The 21,401-nt window shown below is 46.9% G+C and overlaps 1 protein-coding gene across 5 annotated transcripts in view; it reads left to right on the top strand.

Annotated features, from left to right (window-relative positions):
- The window catches only part of NRROS (negative regulator of reactive oxygen species), a 29,457-nt gene extending 8,461 nt beyond the window's left edge, over positions 1-20,996 (top strand). For 3 of the 5 annotated variants that reach the window (XM_077883878.1, XM_077883881.1, XM_077883877.1), the window contains 2 exons: positions 16,440-16,560; positions 18,851-20,996. In XM_077883878.1, the coding sequence (XP_077740004.1) occupies positions 16,453-16,560; positions 18,851-20,800 (2,058 nt within the window). In that variant the 5' untranslated portion in view covers positions 16,440-16,452 and the 3' untranslated portion in view covers positions 20,801-20,996. Of the gene's footprint in view, positions 1-4,420; positions 4,974-10,349; positions 13,272-16,439; positions 16,561-18,850 lie in introns of those variants that run through there. The other 2 variants (XM_077883879.1, XM_077883880.1) reach the window with 2 other exon arrangements.
- Positions 20,997-21,401: the final 405 nt, after the last annotated feature.

The raw sequence follows: 21,401 nt of genomic DNA, 5'->3' as shown, positions 1-21,401 counted from the left end.
CCAGCCCCAGCCCAGAATGTCGCTGTGCTCAGGTGCTAGCTGCGTGCCCCAAGAAACTCGGCTGTGCCCCCAAGAAAGAAGAGAATTGGGAGGAGGCTTCTCCACAGAAGTTAGCCCTTGGGCTCTTTTTTACCTTGACTCTGATCAAGCAGGACCTAAGTGTCTGAGGCAGCCCCGCACCCACAGTGCCAGCAGGGGCTCGTCTTGGGGTACATACACATCATGTTCTCCAGTAACCTCATGTGACCCCTTTTTAGATGTCAGGCTGGACACTGGCCCCTCCTGGTCCACCTATCATAGTCCTTGGGTCTCTCTTGCCTTCCTGATGTTTCCCTGCGGGTCCCACCCGATGCCAAGGCTGGGCTCTCCTCCTCAGGTCATTCCATGCTTGGCCCTGGGTCACCTTCTTCAGCTTCAGATACCTTAATGGTCTCCCTATCACTGCCCAGACTGACACCTGAGACCTCCTCCTGGGACTTGCCTGGTGGCCTTTCTCTTGTTCTAGTTTCTCAAGCCCCTCCTCCAATCCCTAATTACTCTCTTTAATAATACTGGCTTCTTACTTCTTCTAAATACCCAGATTTTTTTAGGCTTTCTAGCTCCTTTTGCAGAACCTCATCTTTGTCATAGGTACACTCCATGGCATTGACACAGGTTACCTCATCCCCACCGAAGACCATGGCCCCATGAACACTCAGGGGTGCCATTCAGAACATCAAACACCGCGTGTACAGACACTGTCCAATCGGAATGGACATTGTCATTAGAAGCAGGGTCCGGAATCCCTGGGTGGCTCAGCGGTTTAGCGCCGCCTTCAGCCCAGGCCGTGATCCCGGGGTCCCGAGATCGAGTTCCGCGTCGGGCTCCCTGCATGGAGCCTGCTTCTCCCTCTGTCTACGTCTCTGCCTCTCTCTCTATGTGTGTCTCTCATGAATAAATAAGCAAAATCTTTTAAAAAATTTTTTTTAAAAAGAAGCAGGGTCCTGGGGCCCCTGCTGGGTCAGGTGGGTACCTCCTTGGTTGCTGGATCATGGTGGGGGTCTGGCAGTTCCAAGAGAGGGGCCAGGCTCATGGGATACCTATTTACCAACAAATACAAACCTGTGCAACCCAGCTGAGCTTTCACTCAACATATATTCCTCCCAGGCAGTGCATATCCAGCACTCCCTATCTGGGCCAAAACTCATCTCTGGTTTTGGTGTTGCTGAGCAATTAGTGAAGCCTTGAATTGCCTATCTGTAAAATGGAGAAAATGGATTTGAACATAGATGTTTTATACCCATGTTCACAGCAGCATTCTTCACAATGGGCAAAAGGTGGAAATAGCCCAAGATCACACTGATAGGTGAATGGGACAAACAGAACATGATCTATACATAAAATGGGACCATTATTCAGCCATAAACAGGAATGAAGTTCTGATACATGCTGCAACATGGAGAGACTTTTTTTTTTTTTTAAGATTTTATTTATTTATTCATGAGAGATAGAGAGAGGCAGAGACACAGGCAGATAGAGAAGCAGGCTCCCTGCAGGGAGCCCATGTGGGACTCGATTCTGGGACTCTAGGACTACGCCCTGGGCCAAAGGCAGATGCTCAACCGCTGAGCCATCCAGGGATCCCCATGGAGGGATTTTGGAAACATGAAATAAGCTGCATGAAATAAGCCAGGCACAAAAGAACCAATATGACACGATTCCACTTACAGGAGGTGCCTAAATAGGAGAATGTATAGAGAAAGAAAGACGGTGGCTACTAGGAATTGAGGGGAGTGGATGCAGAGAGTTACTGTTGTTTAGTGGCAGAGTTTCAGTTTGGGATACTGGAAAGTTTCTTTAAAAAAATTTTTTTATGTATTATTCATGAGAGATAGATGCAGAGAGAGAAGCAGGCTCCATGCAGGGAGCCCGATGTGGGACTCGATCCCGGGTCTATAGCATCAGGCCCTGGGTTGAAGGTGGCGCTAAACCACTGAGCCACTCAGGCACCCTGGGATGCTGGAAAGTTCTAGAGAAGAATGATGGTGAGATTGCATGGCAGTGTGACTGTATTTAATGCTACTGAGTGGTACACTCAAAAAGGGTTGAAATGGCAGATTATATGTGTATTTTAACCCAGTAAAAACTGGAGGTAATAATGCCTATTCTGTAAAAATGTTGCAGAGTCCTGAGATCAAAGGTCTGTGAGAAACCTTTGCAACCTCAAGTGCTATTATTACCCAATAGCAATAAGCTATGATCCACTTGTTTTGGCTTTATCCAAGAATTCCCTAAAAATCATTGTTCTTTTGGGAGGGAAGTTTTTGTTGTTGTTGTTGTTGTTTAAATCATATTGCTCCCTTTCCTCTGTGAATTCAAATAGGTTTTAAAGGAAAAAAAAAAAGCAGCTTTAGAACATGCTGCCATCCTTAAACTGTACCATGAAAACTTTATTACTTTTCACCATTACCTATCCAAATACCTATTACAGAGCAGTGCGTTAAAGAGGGTATCAGCCACTCACACTGCAGTGTAAGCTACTTTCTTCCTAATTCTGGCTGAGAACAGTAAGGCAGTGATGATCAAATCTTTTTTTTTTTTTTTAAACAAGACAAACTTTTCCCCAAATAGCTGACTTTGCAATCTCAATAAATTGACATTAACTAAACCGATCCAGAAGATTGAACAAGGAGTAACTTTATTTTTAGTTAAATCACTTGATGTGCATTCTAAAATATTTAGGGGGAAGAATGGCGATGACTGCAATCTATTTCTAAATGCATCAAAAACTAAGATGGTTTGAAGAATGGATAGAAGGATAGGTAGATGGACAGCTGTGTGGAAAAAGCAAGAGTAGTAAATTTTTTTTTTTTTTTTTGTAAAATGTTAATAGTAGAATCTCGGTGGTAGATATACCAGCAATCACTGCCACATTCTTTCAACTATGTTGTGTGTTTAAAATGTTCCTAATAAAATATTGGGGGAAAATTAAATCGCTAACAATACCTAGTAACTGCTCATATTCCTTTTCATAAACATAAAAAGCAAATAATAAAAAGATAAAAAGAACTTCCATAAGAGCTGCAACTTTCTATGCTATTATATGGATCATTGCTCATCTGAACTATTAGGATGTGATGAGGAGGTGGCACATGCACTGGGCCTTGAAGGATGAATAGGAGGTTGGCAGCTGGAGAAGACCAGAGAAAGGGCCTTTCCCACAGAGGAACCAGTATGTGAGAATACACGATTTAGTCATGGGTAGCAAGTGTCCGCGGGCGGCTGGGGCTTGTGGTTGAGGTTGAGTTTTGCTGGATTCACAGACTGGGTTTCAACTGCAGCAGCTCTGACATTCTCTGGCTCCATCACCTGAGCCTTTGTGAGCCTCGATTCACCATGTGTGAAATGGAGATAACATTTACCTGCTGGGATTCGGGGAGGACTGTTACATGTCGAGCACCTGGCACAGCACTTATCCCTAGGTGAGCGCTCAATGAACATTAGCTGTTGCCACTGAGAGCCTGGGAAGCAATTTGGGAGCTTGACTACTACCCTGTCGCGCAGGTCAGCTATCTGGATGCTGTGTCATCTCATTCCCCCGTTGAGCCCCTTCTCAAGGGAACCCAGGTTGGAGGGGCGGCAGTAAGGCCTTGGTTCTCACTCTAACCCCTTCCCTGCCCAGAGTCTCCCACAGACTGAGTGGTGTGTCCTCCTCCCAACGTCCCCAGGTCACACCCCACAGCGCAGACGGATGGGGGAATGTACTGCTGCTCTTCTGTCTTCTTTTTTTTTTTTTTAAATATTTTTTATTTATTTATTCATGAGAGACAGAGAGAAAGAGAGGCAGAGACACAGGCAGAGGGAGAAGCAGGCTCCATGCAGGGAGCCCGATGTGGGACTCGATCCTGGGACTCCAGGATCACACACTGGGCCAAAGGCAGGTGCCAAACCGCTGAGCCACCCAGGGATCCCCTCTTCTGTCTTCTTTATTCCGATACCAGCTCCCTATTTGCACAGAGGAACTGTGCCTCCCCTTTAGTCCCAACACTACTTTTGTCTTACCAGTGAAGTCCCCACATTCCCTTATATCGAGCTTTCTTGCACCCATTCTCTCATTCATTCGTGACACAACCCACAACCCTGTGAGGTCAGCGAGGCACCTCCGGCCCCACTGCGGTGTGAGAGAGAACAAACCTGTGATACTGAAAGGAAATGACAGGTTTGAAAGTAATGCATCATTGGTTGGGCGCCTGTCCACAGAGATTGTGTGGGTCTCTCGTAAACAAAGGTGACAACACACTCATTCCCACCACCAGCCCCGTAAGAGCAAGGTGTTGCCGCCCCAGAGGGAGCATATTTGCATTTTTAAAAACCTGTGACCTTGGAACAGTACAGAGTGAACTGACTGACCTCCATTGTTTGTTTGTTTGGTTTTTTTTAGATTTTATTTATTTATTCTTGAGAGACACAGAGAGAGGCAGAGACACAGGCAGAGGGAGAAGCAGGCTCCCTGCGGGGAGCCCGATGTGGGACTCAATCCAGGGATCCCAGGATCACAACCTGAGCCCAAGGCAGCCGCTCAACCGCTGAGCCCCCCAGGCGTCCCCTCCCGCTGGTTCTAGGGGGCTGACCCTGAGCACCTAGGGAAGCCGGCGGGCTCATTCGCAGCCCTGAGACGAAGTCTGGCAGGATAGAGTTCAGCATCACTCCACACTCTGGCTGCCCCGAGTTGTCATAGGAAGAGCCCAAGAGAAGAAAATCTGCTGTGGCCTGCAGCCTCCGCGCAGGTGCAGCCGGACCTCAGCCCCTCCCAGGTGAAGGCTCTTCTCCCAAGGTCAGGTGGAGTCTAGCTGGTCAGGTGTGCTGGGCTGCGGTGGGAACAAGGCCTCTGCATTTGAAACCAGTGCCTGGAAGCCGTTGCACCGCGTTCCCGGCGGCGCCTTGTACGTACCATCTCCTCTCCATGGCCTGCGTGTTCGCACCTCCAAATACTGGTGGGTAGTCCCTTCAGAAATGCTGCAGTTCTTGGGGCGCCTGGGTGGCCCCAAATCTAAATCCCTTGGACCCTGAAAAAGAAAAATAATGTCATTAAACAACTTACTTTAGTTACTAGTCAATATTTTTTTCTTCCATTAACTCCAAATATGGTCATTTTAAGCACACTCAAAATAATTTCAATTCTAAGTACCTATAAGAAATTTTCTCTTTTAGGGGCACCTGCGTGGCTCAGTCGGTTAAGCGTCTGCTTTCAGTTCAGGTCATGATCCCGGGGTCCTGGGATTGAGCTCAGCATCAGGCTCCCTGCTCAGCGGGAGGTCTGCTACTCCCTCTGCCCCTCCCCCACTCATGCTCGGACTCGTGCTCTCTCTCTCTCTCTCTCTCCCTCTCAAATAAAATCTTTAAAAAATTCTCTATTTTAGTGATATTTATTAGGCTCTGATTATAACATATTTTAATTAATAATAGATTAATTTCATTCTTTAAAAACTTGTCTTAATATAGTAATTAAAGTTGATTGTTGGAAAATTAGAAAACACAAGGAAAAAAGAAAAAAAAAGAAAACACAAGGAAGCAAAAATACAGATTTGATAAAAGTAAATATCAGGTGGACTTCTCCCCCACTGTTGAGATTCAGGTGTGGAACCCTATCAACTGTTTTCTGTGCACATGCAGATGAACACATATTCTTTGCAAACTTGGGATTATACTGTGCATTCTCTTTTTGCATCTTTCTCTTTTTCTTAGTATTTTATTATGAACATCTTTCTTTTTAAAAAAAGATTTTATTCATTTGAGAAGAGAGAGAGCATGAGCTGGGGTTGGGAAGATGGAGAAGCAGACTCCCCACTAAGCAGGGAGCCTGGCACAGGACTTGATCCCAGGACCCTGAGATCATGATCTGAGCCAAAGGTATGCTTAACTGACTGGGCCTCCCAGGTGCTCCTGAACATCTTTCCATGTGGCTAAATACATTGCCACTGAAGCATTTTTAATTGCAGCACATTATCCCCATCATATGGTTGTATCATAACATATTTAGCCAATCCTTTCATTGTTGGACTTGTAGATGATTTCTGCTTTTTAAAATTATTACTAATATTGTACTGAATATCTCTGTAAAAATATTTTTGCATACATTACAATTCCTTAGGATAAACCCCTAGGAATGGAATTATTCAATCAAAAGTAATTTACGGTTTCAGTCTTTGATAAATTTTGTAAAATTGTCTTTAATAAAAAGTGTGCCAATTTTCTCTCCCATCTTCGGGGTATAAGACAGTTCTGGGGGCGAAGGGTCCTTAAAAGCCATTGTTGCCTATGTTTTAACAAGTTAAAAGAGAGAAAGCCAGAGAAGCAAATTATGAGGTCTGAATTCATACATCAAAATTCTAAATGCCATGTTACCCCAATCCTCAGTATGCAAGTTCTTTTAATTTTTAAAAAATTTATTTGAGAGAGAGAGAGAGCATGAGTAGGGAGGAGCAGCAGAGGGAGAGGGAGAAGCAGACTCCCCACTGAGCAGGGAGCCCGATGCAGGGGCTCGATCCTAGGACCCCGGGATAATGACCTGAGCCAAAGGCAGACACTCAATTGACTGAGCCACCCAGGCGACCCTGCAAGTTCTTTTTGGATGTATTCACCATGTGAACATTGATTCTTTGCAAAATATAGGAATATACTAATTCAACCAAATATTACAACTGGTTCTTTACTTTTATAACTATTCTTCATTTTCTTTCACATATGAAACCAAAATCAAATTTTAAAAATCTTTGGATTTAAAAGTATACATTTTGAACATTTATCCAAAGAAGATGTGGAAATAGGCCAATAAAAACATGTAAATACTCAACATTACTAGTCATTGGGGAAATGCAAATCAGAATCCCAGAGATAGCACTTCATACCTGGTAGGATGGTTGGACTAAAAATGATAGGAAATAACCAGTGTTGATGAGGATGAGGAGAAACTGGAACCCTCATACACTGCCAGTGAGAATGTAAAATGATGTAGAAACTGGAAAGCAGTCTGGCAGTCTTTCAATATCAAACAGAATTATGCTACAACCCAGCAATTTCATTCCCAGGATGTATACTCAAGAGAATTGAAAACATGGCTACACAACAACTCGTATGAGAATGTTCATAGACGCATTATTCATAATAACCAAAAGGTGGTAACAATCCAAATGTTCATCAATTAGTGAATTCATAAAGAAATGTGGTAAATTTTTCCATACAACACAATATTATGAAGCCATAAAAGGAAGGAAATACTGATACATGCTACAACATGGATGAACTTTGAAAGCATGAGGCTAAGTGAAAGAAGCCAGACATAAAAAAGCCATATGTTGTACGATTCAATATATATAAAATGTCCAGAATAGGCAAATCCATAGGAATGGGAAGTAGATTGGTGGTTGCCAAGGGATGGGATAAGTGACTACCAATGGGTATAGGGTCTCATTGTGGGGTGACGCAGATGTTCTGGAATTAATGGTGATGGTTGTACAACTTTGTGAATATACTAAAAACACTGAATTGTACATTTTAAAAGGGTGAATTAGATGCTTTGTGAATTATATACCAATTTGAAAAGTACATCTTGTGTCTTATTTATACGAAAACATAAAGTGTCTTTAAATTTTTTAGGCATTTTTCTTTGATTTCATAGCTAGTTATCAAAGTAATCCTAAACTCACTATTCAAGAGTTGAATAGTTTTATTTATTTATTTATTTATTCATTCATTCATTCATTTTTCTTTAGGGCCTCAGTCAGAGGATTTGAGCCCCTCTCGTCTTGAATTTAAAGTTTGACCCAAAATGTCATTCTGACTTTTCTTTTTTTTCCTTCCCTCTCTCCCTCCCTTTCTTCTTTCCTTTTCCAGACTACATTTTAAGCAATAAATATACCTTGCTAAACCATTTGCTTGGTGTCAGTACAATTTCTCCAAGCAAAAACTTGCAAATCAAGTTAGTTTTATGTGCAGATAAAACAGAAATGATGTCTATGGTTATCTAACACGATGATTTGTCAGTATGCAAATAGGTCAATTTTCCTGTTATAAGAATCTCGTTAGAGTGCACTTTTTATTTTTTATTTTTCTTTTAAATTTTTTTTTTTTTTTTTTTTATGATAGTCGCACAGAGAGAGAGAGAGAGAGGCAGAGACACAGGCAGAGGGAGAAGCAGGCTCCATGCACCGGGAGCCGGATGTGGGATTCGATCCTGGGTCTCCAGGATCGCACCCTGGGCCAAAGGCAGGCGCTAAACCGTTGCGCCACCCAGGGATCCCCTTTATTTTTCTTTTATTTGTTTACAGAGGGTGCAGGTGGGGAGTGTAGAGAGAGAATCTTTTTTTTTTTTTAGAGAGATTTTATTTATTTATTCATGAGAGACACAGAGAGAGGGGCAGAGACACAGGCAGAGGGAGAAGCAGGCCCCTTGCAAGGAGCCTGATGCGGGACTTGATCCCGGGACCCCAGGATCACACCCTGGGTGGAAGGTAGGGTCTCAACCATTGAGCCACCCAGGCATCCCTGTTTGTGCGTTTATGTGTTAATTTTTCATAATTTTAATTTTTTTTTAAATTGTAGAACAACTTCAGTTCTTTTTTTTTTTTTTAATTTTTATTTATTTATGATAGTCACAGAGAGAGAGAGAGAGGCGCAGAGACACAGGCAGAGGGAGAAGCAGGCTCCATGCACCGGGAGCCTGACGTGGGATTCGATCCCGGGTCTCCAGGATCGCGCCCTGGGCCAAAGGCAGGCGCCAAACCGCTGCGCCACCCAGGGATCCCAATTTTAAATTTTGAAACCATTTTGAACTTGCAGAAATGTTGCAAAAATAACTAAAAGAATTCCCATAAATTCTTCACCTCTGTTCACCAGCTGTTAACATTTGTCATATTTGTTTCCTCTCTTTCTCTCAGACCATGTGAAAGGAGATTACATAACTTATAGACATCATGAAACTTCACCCCTAAATACTTCAATATGCATTTCTCCAGAATAAGGGCACTCTCCTACATAACCAAAAAGTCATTTTCATACCTAAGAAAATTAGCAATAATCTGATAATATCATTTCTACGTAATACCATCTGAAAACACATCATTCAGTACCCATGTAAATTTACCTCAGTTGTCTCAAATTTTTCTCTTAGAGATTTTTAAAAATCCAAAATCCACTCAAGGTACATTCATTACACTTGGTTATTATGCTTCTTAGTCACTTGTAACCAGATCTCCTTTTTTTCTTCCTAACTGCCTTTCTTTGTGTTTCAAGACTTTGACTTCTTTGAAGAGCCCAAGCTAGGGCTTATAGGACAATGTACAGCCTGGGTCTGTCTGATTGTTTCCCTATGACTGGATCCGGGGCAAACATTTCCAGCAAAGGTATCTGCCGACATGGGGCTCTATGTTTCCCAAGGTGCCACACCTGGAAGCTCAGAGTGTCAGGTGGTCTCACCGTGGGAGATGCTAAGTTTGAACATTTGGTGAAGGCTAAAGTCACTCTAATTTTTTTGCTGTGGATCAAAGAGACCAAAGCTATTTGTCTGGGGCTTTCAAATACTTCTTGGTAGTAGGAATTATTTGAAGTGGTCACAGACTGGGGTTTCTGTTCTTTATTATCTAGTCTCTGTGGTGTGTGACCAGCTGCCCTTCCCTTTCTCCCAGGATCCCAGGTGGGATTTGCTCTTTTATTTTTAAACAAAGGCAGATTCCCTTTGTATGGAGACCTCTCACTAGCACCCGTACCTTTGACAGTTCACTGGGGTGTGTCAACCTCACACATTCACACCCCACACTTCTCTGCTTCTAGAGATTAATTCCCCTCAGACCGGTCTACAAAGATTTGTTTCTGACATAGCACCTCTGAGAGTTACTAGCTTTCTCCAAGACCCCTTTGTTTACAGCTTGTTCAGCTTATCTGATTATTTAGAGGAGAAAATTCTCAATTACATGCTAATGTATGTATGACGCTCTTAACACTCACATGCTAATGTATTTTAACACTCTTAATACTTAGCAATAGCGCCTTTAGCAAAGAGGGTGCAGTCCCAGCTCTGTAGTAGCAGGGGTGAGAGGGGGTGGGCAGGTGACGATGTGGGAGTGAGCTGATATTCAGGGTGCCCCTGAATACTATAAATCCAGCATCCTTTCCTGAAAAGGAATTAAAACCTTCCCACACAACAAAATCAAAACTCAAGTCAGACTTACTACTTAGTATTCCCAAACTTTTAGTTTGAGGATATATATATATATATATATATATATATATATATATTTATTTATTTATTTATTTATTTTAGATTTATTTGTTTATTTATTTATGATAGTCACACACAGAGAGAGAGAGAGGCAGAGACACAGGCAGAGAGAGAAGCAGGCTCCATGCACCAGGAGCCCGATGTGGGATTCGATCCCGGGTCTCCAGGATCGTGCCCTGGGCCAAAGGCAGGCGCCAAACCGCTGCGCCACCCAGGGATCCCTGAGGAGATCTTTTTATGGACAAAAATACCTGTAGATTGGCCTTTCCATATGGTTGTGTTTTACTACCCACTGATTAAGAATATTTGGAATGAGTTACCCTTTAAAAAAAAAAGTTTTATTTTATTAATACAGGAAAATCTACATGCGTTTGGGGGAAAAAAGTAGTATACGTATATGTTTAAGTGTTAGATGATCTAACAAAACTAGGGATGCTGCTGCACCCCCTGAACAATTTTGAATTTTGTGATGGTGGGAACATGGAAATTTCAGGACTTCAAGAAGCAGAGACCTGTTTAAAGATTGCACTCACAACTTTCTTCCCTATCCATTGCAAAAGCAAGCAAAACCCGCATGTCCCCTCACTGAAGCCATTCCTTGGCCTGCATGTTGCCATCTTCTTCCATTCAAGTGGTCCTGAGCCCAGAACTGATGTGGTCATGGGGATGCATATGGAAAGTGCTCACCCAGCATACAGCTAAGCTGCTGCTGGCCAGATCTGGGCACCCTGTCCAAAAGGAGTAAATGTCCCCATCCCTGTCAGTCTGCAAGGACCATCCGCTCGGTCTTCCTTCCCCTTCTGTGGCTCGGTGAAGCAGAAGCTTCTCCTACTATTTTGTGGAAAGAGAAAAGGCAAACAAGCATACATTCTATAACAAAGAGGAATTTTTATGGCTGATATGCATTCTTCCTCACTATTAGTGTTCTCTTATTCTATAAAGCCTTGATTCATATTGTTTTTATGAAATAAATCTGTTTTCACCACTTATTTATTATAACTAGGTGTGAACAGAGAAGAACCAGATAAAAAGCTATATTGTATTTCTGACTAAAAAGGAACACTGGTGGGGGGGGTGGGGGGCGGAATCCCTGGGTGGCTCAGCGGTTTAGTGCCGCCTTTAGCCCAGGGCCTGATCCTGGAGACCCCGGATCGAGTTCCACATCGGGCTCCCTGCATGGAGCCTGCTTCTCCCTCTGCCTGTGTCTCTGCCTCTCTGTGTGTGTGTGTCTCTCATGAATAAATAGATAAAATCTTTAAAAATATATAATAAAATAAAATAAAAAATAAAAAGGAACACTGTATAGGGGGACCTGGCTGGCTCCGTTGGTAGAGTGTGCGGCTCTTGATCTTAGGGTCCAAAGTTTGAGCCTTACGTTGGGCATGGAGCTCCCTTAAAATAAATACATTAACTTTTTAAAAAGAAACACTGTATAGACATGGGATTGATGTGGGTCAAATCACAGGTTTCCATGATAGCCAGTTAGAATGCTTAGTCTCAAGACTAATGACTGCATAGGGGATGCCATGAAGCATTGGAGGTCCTGATATTGCAAGGAATTCGTAGAGAAGAACCGACAAGAACATTTTGTGATGACTGAACACAGAGTAGTTAGAAGATGAAGAAGAAATATAAATGTAATACTAAGAGAACGTGACTCTCCCAGAAGGTAGGATTTATAATCTTAATATCTCCAAGTGAGATGTGTTTACAGACATGCTACAGTGCTTGTCCTGCTAGCACCTGGCTCCATAGTGCCTTGTCTTTCAAAGCTTCTCATTAATCAGAAGCTCGCAGTCTCTGGCATTAGCCATGATCATGAAAACCATGACTGGATAAAATATAGAGACCATATAGAAATTGTCAACTGAATAAAAGAATATAGAATTGTCGATTGTGTATAAAAGAGAGCAGGACTTACCATTTTTTTGCCTTCACACTTGGAAGGAACTCTTCGATCTTGTTACCTGGTTTAAGAAGATACAAGCAGAGTCTGTTAATGCCATCTGCTTCTCGTGTCAGGACCTCAGCTTTTATACGGGGGACTTTCCCAGTGGTCACCCAGACCAGGAGGAGACGTGATACTTATTCAAGCCCTACTTGGGTTGATTCGCAGTTCCTTGTAGCTACAGTTCCTCTGTGGCTCCTGCAATGATTCACAGTCCATGAAATGGGATCCATGGATCCAGGCCCTTTTAATTATAGTGAGGGGAGGTTTCAGGTTATCTCATTTAAATTATTAATGTAATACTGCCATGTATGCCCTCCATTATAATTATTTTCCTTTCACTTCTCTTTCTCTACCAAATATGTAGTTAAGATGATTTGACTTTATAAGAGATGTATTTTCTAGAAGATGTCAGAGAGATTGAAGTGGGGCAGTTATTATTGCCACAAGCTTAGATTCTCTGTTAATAGCTAGAGACTCTGTTGAGTGATCCTCACCCAAAGGAAGTTAATTTTGGGTGTGTGTGTGGGGAAGCAGTTGTATGCACACAGTAGAAGGTTCATGTGATTTTCAGTGACATTTGGCATCCAAGCTCATCTTGTACTCTTTGCAGTGCAATGGCTTCGAGGAATCCTATATACTCCTGAAATAGTGTTTCTCAACCTGAATGGTTATTAATTTTGAAAGCTTTTTATTCTTTTCAGAGTCATTGTATGCCTTTTTGTTTAGGACTGATCCAAAGCCATTCTCACTTACATCATTGTATCTGTTAGGGTCCAACCAGGAAACAGAAACACCTAGATTATTTTTTAAAGAGGAAATTTATTATTTTTTTTATTTTTTAAAGATTTTATTTATTTTTTCATGAGAGACACAGAGAGAGAGGCAGAGACAGGAAGAGGGAGAAGCAGGCTCCCTGCAGGGAGCTCGATGTGGGACTCGATTCCAGGACCCCCGGGATCACGACCGCAGCCGAAGCAGATGCTCAACCACTGAGCCACCCAGGCGTCTCTAAAGAGAAAATTTAATACAGGAACTTGGCTTCACCTGATAGAAAAGGCCGAGAAGGTAACTGGCAAGTAGTCAACTCAGAGGTTAGCAATTTCAGGAAGTTGTGATCTGCCCTAGGTAGGGGAAGGGTAAAGGCAGGAAGATGTTACTGGAGTCTAGGAGTCACCAGTAAAAGCTCAAGGACGGGGACGCCTGGGTGGCTTAGTGGTTGAGCGGCTGCATTTGGCTCAGGGCGTGACCCCGAGGTCCTGGGATCAAGTCCCACGTCAGGCTCCCTGCGTGGAGCCTGCTTCTCCCTCTGCCTGTGTCTCTGCCTCTCTCTGTGTCTCATGAATAAATAAATAAATTCTTAAAAAAAAAAAAAAGTCAGCTCCCTGTGATACAGAGCAGGGTAAGACATCTATCTGAGGACAAACAGCTCTCAACAGCATACTCATCTGTTACTGGGATTAACCTTGTTATAGAATTTATTAACATAGAAAATAATTTATTAACAGAATTGAAATGCAATCTTTCTGCTTACTTTTCACACATTCAGTTGGTATAATGATATATTTATTCTTCCATCCAAATTTTTCATTCTTTTCCCTTCTTTGTGCAACTGTTAAATAACCCTGGAGATTACACATAACAACCAGTCAACGGGCTCAATGGTGTTTAAAACTCATAAATGGTAATTATGTTATTAACTACCTTCATAGTTAATGAAGCACTTTCACATATACTGCTTGATCTTATAAAAACTCTGAATAGTTATTATTATCCCCACTTTATAGAAGGATTATCTGAGTCTTGGAGACTTTAAATGAATTGCTCAAGGACAAAAAAACAAATACTGGAGCCAGAATTCAAACCCTGGTCTGTCTGATTCTAAATCCCATAATTTTCCCATGCTGCCTCATGAGAGAAAGAGTTGCCCAGAGGGAAGGGCAATAATTTTTCTTTGCTGGTTGGCTAAGTTTAGGAGGAAGGAGAAAATAGATTTTAAATTTGCAGAAATTTTCTCATTGACCCAGAAATTAAAATCATACTCTGGGCATGACATCAGGCCTATCTAGCATTCCAGTCTTCAGTATAAATTGAAATTGTCTGTTCTGGAAGGGTCATTGTCACAGTAGCATGTACCATCCCAAGCCTGACAGAGGGTGTGAGGGAGGAAGGAAGGGGACAAGTCTATGATTCCCGTATTTTTTTTTAAGATTTTATTTATTTATTCATGACACAGAGAGAGAGAGAGAGAGAGAGAGAGAGACACCAGGATCATGCCCTGAGCCGAAGGCAGGTGTTCAACCACTGAGCCACCCAGGCGTCCCTGTCTGTCTTCAATAAAATACAGGACACCCAGTGAGGTTTGAATGTCATATAAACATTGAATTTCTTTAGTATAAGTATGACCGAAATATTGCATGGGACATATTTACACTAAGAAGTTATTTGGGGCAGCCCAGGTGGCTCAGCGGTTTAGCGCCACCTTCAGCCCGGGGATGTGATCTTGGAGAACTGGGATCGAGTCCGGCGTCGGGCTCCCTGCATGGAGCCTGCTTGTGTCTCTGCCTCTCTCTCTCTCTCTGTGTATCTCATGAATAAATAAAATCTTAAAAAAAAAAAAAAAGTTGTTATCTTACATCCAAATGGCATCCTGTAATTTGCTAAATCTGGCAACCTTATCTCAAGGTGGGCAGTGATCCCAAGGTTGTTTCCTGTGCCTGTGTGTGTTTCCTGGGATGATCCTAAGGACAGAGCCCATATGGCTCTCCTTTTGCCATCTGTGCCCTGTACATGCCCTGAGGTAGTAGTTCCTGCACAGGTGCAGAAGCGGAAGGAGGGCTAGGAAGGGGATTCCCAGTGTCCGGCACAGACTGATGCATTCTGAATTAGAGGTTCCCTCTGTGGTAAGGAGAGCTGACCTGACCTGAAGTGAAGGCTAAAGTTGATTTACCTGGTTTCACTTTGTTTTTCTGCTAGTCTGTTTTCACTGCTGAGTATTCAGATCTGACTAGGAAGTTAAAGTTAGCCTCAGAGATGTGTAAACTCATTCAAAGAAAGAGAAAGAGGAAGGGGCCCAAGGTGGCCTGGATGTGGGTCCCCTGGAATAGGTGAGGAGGTTCAGATTAGTGCTCGTGCTGCTGGCTTCAGAGACTAGGAAACAGGCCCTGTGGTCCCTCCAGAGGCGGATGGCAAGGAGAGGACGGGGCAGATGAAATCCTGGGCCAGGCACTTGCCTCTGATTGTGAGGAACGCAGAGCTGAGACGGAAATGCCACTGGGCTATAAGCCCTCCCAACAGGAGGGCAGTCAGTTCAACAGCACTTTCAGGGAGAGAAACTATGCTGGTTCCTCATCCTGGAGCTCAGAGTGGGGACCCTGGGGTCTGCTCTCAGCCCTGCTCCTAAGTTGATCTGGAGCCTTGAATAAGACCCTATTGTCTCTGGGCCTTTGAATGTTCTCCTCTAGAGCTGCGATGGCAGAGGGTATAGATTTCCATCATGGTTTCTCTCAGTTCTAAAATTGTTGCTATATGTGTAATTTTAAGCCTTCTCATGGTTCCTGTTTTGTATTTACTGGCCAGGTAAGAGGGCTGGTGACCAAAGTTCATCAATAATACTTACTATATCTGAAGATTACCTTTCATTTGCCCCTCAGTGTTTTCTTTTATTCAGGCAAAATACCAAAGTCCTTTTTTTTTTTTTTTTTTTCCAGAGGGCTGTATCCAAATGAGATCTACCCTCCTAAAAACCTCATGTCAACATAGTAATTACTAACTCTACGGGACCAGAAGCTACAATTAATGTTTCAATCCCATTTCAGCATTCTTTCACTCATTTATTCATTTGGCAAATATTTATGGAGCTCAGAAAACGCTTCAGGCAGATTTGAGGTCTGGGAGGAAAACTTCAGCAGAACTACAAAACATGACAAGCTCCAGGTGACCTCAGACCTGGTTCCTCAAGTCCTTTGCCTCTCTCTTCTGTTGGTGGGATCTTAAAGTTTCAGTGTTCAGCCACCTGTACATCAAATGTAGAGGCAAAACAAAAATAAGTTGCCATGAAAGCTTGAAAGTGTTGGCTAACGAGGTATTTGAATAATCTGTGGGTTTCCACCTCCTTATAGCTGTGGGCCTCCAAGACCAGACATAGCTGGGAACTGGCTCTTTCTACCAAGAGCGCAAAGCAGCCTTTGAGCATGTCCTTCTCTTACCCATTTTTTCCTTGCCCTCTGTCCACAGTGCTGCACTTGAGATGGAGTTACTGCCCCTCTGGCTCTGCCTGGGTTTTCACTTCTTGACCTTGGAATGGAGAAATCGAAGTGGAATGGCCACAGCAGCTTCCCAAGGCGGCTGCGAGTTGGTGAGTTTTCCAGGGAACTCTGAGCTGTCTGTTGCTTCTGTCCTGACAAGGATTGGTCCGTTTGGAAAACCGGTGGATTGTCCATCAAAGAGGGCAGGGAATAAAGAAACCTGAAATCACTCTGTAGCTGGCTGGCACGATGCTGTGTGCAAGCTGCTCCTTAACCAAAGGTTAAGATGATACCTGGGAAGGGCCAGGCCTAGGTCAGATATCCGGAACAAGAACACCTTGTTAAAAATCTGGATGATTGAGCTCCACTAATGGTATCAGAATCCCTGTCTAGGGCGTAGTAGTAAAGTTGGGTAAACCCTGACTCAGAGCTTGTCTATGAGCCAACAGCAGACGCGCAAACAGCTGCCCTCACTGTGCTGCAGACCAACATCCTTGATCACATTCAGGCTTAAAATGATTCAGGGAGTGGAGAGCTGAGCTTTTCCAGTTTACCCTCTCCGGGGCTTTCAGCCTATATGTGGAAACAGACTTGGCTCATAACAACTGAGCACATTTCTGGAAAATTTCTCCCTTGCCTATAAGTCCATGATATCAAAAGTCTGCTTGGGAGACATACATTTAATAAACATTTCTCAGGTAGGTCCTGTTATATATTAGGCACTAGAAAGACAAATTGAATGTTGGGGTTAATACCTACGTTCGAAAATATGTTCTTAAAGCTGATAAATCTGAAAAACCCAGCTGGTCATGATTCTTAGCTAGTTTTAGTAACCTCTAACCACTATGCTGTGTGGTATTTTCCAGTATGGAGTGGGGGTTATGAGCCAGACCAGGTTTGAACCCCAGCTTATTGGCTGGTGACAGTGGCAGGAGGGGTACTCTGTGTCTCAGTTTCCTCCTCTGTGAGATATGGAGTAGTGGTACCAACCAATGATACCCTAACACTGCATTGTCATGATGATGAAATGGGTTAGTGTATATAAAGCTCCCAGAACAGGGCCTTGTATGTAGTAGCAGCTGCGTGTCTTATCTGTTATTCTTGTTGTTAGGCTGCGCTACTACAGTCTTCCATTATTCCCTTACAGAAGCAATGGAAGATTAACTCTCCTGAAGGGAGGCTAATTTGGGAAAGAGAAAAAAAAAAAAAAAAGAGAAAAAAAAAATTCGGGAAAGAGGAGGGAATAAAGTGTGAGTTCTTGGAAAGCCTTTTAGGGTTCAGGCTAGACCCCCTGCCTGACCCTCTCCAGCCTGGCACGCAGGAGCAGGGGTCAGGGGTCGGCTGGCAGGGAGCTCCAGGAGTGGATTAGGTGAGGCTCTTTGAAGGCTGAGAGTTTGAGAGCTCAGGTGCCTCCCTTGCCTAAGCCCCATGTTATCAGAGAATGAACACGGTGAGGTCTCAGGCTCTGACAGCCATTCCGTGGGGGTGCAGGGAATCGCAAAGGTGTGACGCCATAGCTGCAGCAGCTGTGGTGAGGATCTCACAGGGTCTCACAGCTTGAAGAAACCCCCTGACCGCAACATTCTCCAGAGAGTCCCTGTTAGGAGGAGGCCAGCACTTCCTCAAAGAAAGAAATACACCTTATTTCTGCGTGGGGAGATGGAGCTTTGTAAAGATGGCAGTTATCCCCCCAATTCACCCATAATTATAATGCGATTCCAATCAAGATGCCCAAGACATTGGAGGGGAGGGGAAGTGTGAAAGGAAGTTGACACATTCTTTCCGATGTTCCTCTGGAAATCAGAAACAGCTCAAACGCTCAACAATAGATTAATCGAGTCATGCTAACCATCGGAGCTAACGTTTATCAAGCACTTAGGGGCCGGGTTCTGTATTGTTTGACATAAACAATCACACTGAGTCCTCAAGGAAAAAAAAAAAAAGCCTCTATGAGAAAACCATAATTTCCATTTTAGTGGAGTTAACAAAGGTCCCAACGGTTAGGGAACCAGCCCGAAGTCACCCGTTTGATGAAAAGCAGAGCCGAAAGGGGCTGCCGCTAGGATGCTTGCTCTCGAGCGCGGCGCTAGCCCTCCTACTGGCGCAGGGGGCGCTGAGAGCCGGGCGCCTAGTAGGATGGGATGGGGTTTATTTCCGTTGCCCTGGCGGTGTGTCTGTGGGCACTTCGGGGGGCGTGGAGGTAGGTTACTGGACGGCTTGCCGAGCTGACCGTCTGTCTGCACAAAGCAAAGCTCCCCTTTCGTTCTGCATTTCCCCGTCCTTTTTCCCGAGAAGCAAAGAGGGTGTCTAGGGCCGCTGGCAGCGGTGCCGCGCGGGTCCCTGCGGGAGGCGCGCGCCCCGGGGCCTCCTCCGCGCTGACCGCTGTGTCCGGGGACCTAGGTTGACGGAGGGGCCGACTGCCGCGGGCGGAACCTCGAGGCCGTGCCCGCCGACCTGCCGGCCTCCTCCCGGCGCCTCCTCCTGGACGCCAACCCGCTCGGGACCCTGTGGAACCACTCGCTGGGCCGCTACCCGGCGCTCGAGAGCCTCAGCCTGCGCGGCTGCCGCCTGGAGCGCATCGGCCGCGCCGCCTTCCGAGGCCAGGCCCGCGTGCGCAGCCTGGCGCTGCCCGACAACCGCCTGGGCGAGAGCTACCGGGACGCGGCGGCCGCCTTCCGGGCCCTGCGCGCTCTGCGGACGCTCGACCTGTCGGGGAACGCCCTGACGGAGGACATGGTGGCCGCCCTGCTGCGCCCCGTGGCGTCGCTGGAGTCGCTGGCGCTGGCGCGGAACGCCATCATGCGGCTCGACGAGTCGGTGTTCGAGGGCCTGCGGCGCCTCCGGGAGCTCGACCTGCAGCGCAACTACATCTTCGAGATCGAGGCGGGCGCCTTCGACGGCCTGGCGGGGCTGCGGCGCCTCAACCTGGCCTACAACAACCTGCCGTGCATCGTGGACTTCCGCCTCACGCAGCTGCGGGTGCTCAACGTCAGCTACAACGCGCTGGAGTGGTTCCTGGCGGCGGGCGGCGCGGCCTTCCAGCTCGAGACGCTCGACCTGTCGCACAACCAGCTGCTCTTCTTCCCGCTGCTGCCCGGCTGCGGCCGCCTGCGCACGCTGCTGCTGCGCGACAACCTGCTGGGCTTCTACGCGCGCCTGGACAACGCGTCGGCGCCGCGCGAGGCGGTGGCGCAGTTCGTCCTGCTGGACGGCAACGAGACGCGCGTGCGCACCGTGCGCCTGTGGGACGAGGCGGCGGCCGGCGACCTGGGCGGGCTGCGCGTCCTCGACCTGAGCCACAACCGCTTCCGGTACCTGCCCGACGGCTTCCTGCGCGCCATGCCGGCCCTGGCCCGCCTCAGCCTCCGCCGGAACTGCCTGGCGTCGCTGCACTTCCGGCCGCGCGAGCCGCCCGCGGCGCTCGCGGAGCTGGACCTGAGCCACAACCTGCTGGCCGAGCTGCGCGTGGCGCCGGGCCTCCGCGGCCGCCTGCCGGGCCTCCGCGCCTTCAACCTCAGCTCCAACCGGCTCGCGGGCGTCCCCGCCGGCCTCTTCGCCGCCGCCGCCAACCTCAGCGCCGTGGACCTGAGCCACAACCGCATCGCGCTGTGCCCCGCGCCCCGCGGCCGCGCGGCCTGCGTGGACCTGCGCAACGCGGCGGCGCTGCGGAGCCTGGCGCTGGAGGGCTGCGGGCTGCCGCCGCTGCAGGAGCAAGCGCTGCGGGGCACGGCGCTCACGCACCTGGACCTGTCGGGCAACCGCGGCGTGCTCAACGGCTCCGTGGGCGCGCTGCGGGCCGTGGCCGCCACCCTCCAGGTGCTGGCGCTCAGGAACGTGGGCCTGGGCCGCGGCCTCCCGGAGCTGGACCTGACGGGCTTCGGGAGCCTCCGGGACCTGGACCTGTCGGGGAACGCGCTGCGCGCCTTCCCGCGGCTCGGCGGCCCGGCCCTGCGGCGCCTCGACCTGCGCGGGAACCGCCTCACGGCGCTGCCGCGGAGCGCGGTGGCCGAGCGGCTGGCGCGGGGCCTGCGCACCGTCTACCTCAGCCAGAACCCCTACGACTGCTGCGGCCTGGACGGCTGGGCCGCCCTGCAGCGCCTGCACGCCGTCGCCGACCTGGCCGCCGTCACCTGCAGCCTGTCCTCCAAGGTGCTGCGCCTCGCCGAGCTGCCCGGGGGCCCGCCCCGCGACTGCCGGTGGGAGCGCGTGGACACGGGCCTGCTGTACCTCGTGCTCGTCCTCCCCAGCGGCCTCACCCTGCTCGTGGCCGGCACCGTGCTCTCCCTCACCTTCAGGAAGCCTCTGCTGCGCCTCATCAAGAGCCGCTGCCGCTGGCCGTCCGTCTACTGAGCCGGCCCGGTGCAGGCCACAGGCCCCGCGAACCGAGGTTTCAGTCAAAGCCCGAAATGTCGCCGCCCCTGGTGGCCCCCGGGCGGTCCCCGGGCGCGCCTTCCCACACTGTGCGCCACCCTCATCGCCCTGGGAAAATATTTATTAAGCGGTGCCCCGCGACAATAAAACAGCGTCTCGCGTAAATGTTTTTCAAGTGAGACTCGGCGTGTGTTTTCTTTCTTCTTTTAAAGATTTTGTTCGTTCATGAGAGACACACACAGAGAGGGGCGGAGACCCAGGCAGAGGGAGAAGCAGGCTCCATGCAGGGAGCCCGACGCGGGACTCGATCCAGGGACTCCAGGATCACGCCCTGGGCCACCCAGGCACCCCTAGACCCTATTTCACAGATGAGGAAACTGAGGTTTAGGGATGTTAAGTTGCCCACAGTCACAGACCGCTAACATGGTAAACCTAGAAATAGAAACCGCTCGTCCCCTATGGTAACAGAGAGCTAGGATTCTGCGTGTCTTCAAAGTCCCTTATATGGTAAATTGCTTAACTTCCCTGATCTTCATCATCTTCCAGCTGTTTTTCTTTCTTATAAAGATTTTATTTATTT

The sequence above is a fragment of the Canis aureus genome, chromosome 35 (genome assembly GCF_053574225.1).
Source record: "Canis aureus isolate CA01 chromosome 35, VMU_Caureus_v.1.0, whole genome shotgun sequence".
NCBI lineage: Eukaryota > Metazoa > Chordata > Mammalia > Carnivora > Canidae > Canis > Canis aureus.
The sequence above is the reverse complement of the archived record's forward strand: the minus strand, read 5'-3'. Positions and strand labels throughout refer to the sequence as shown.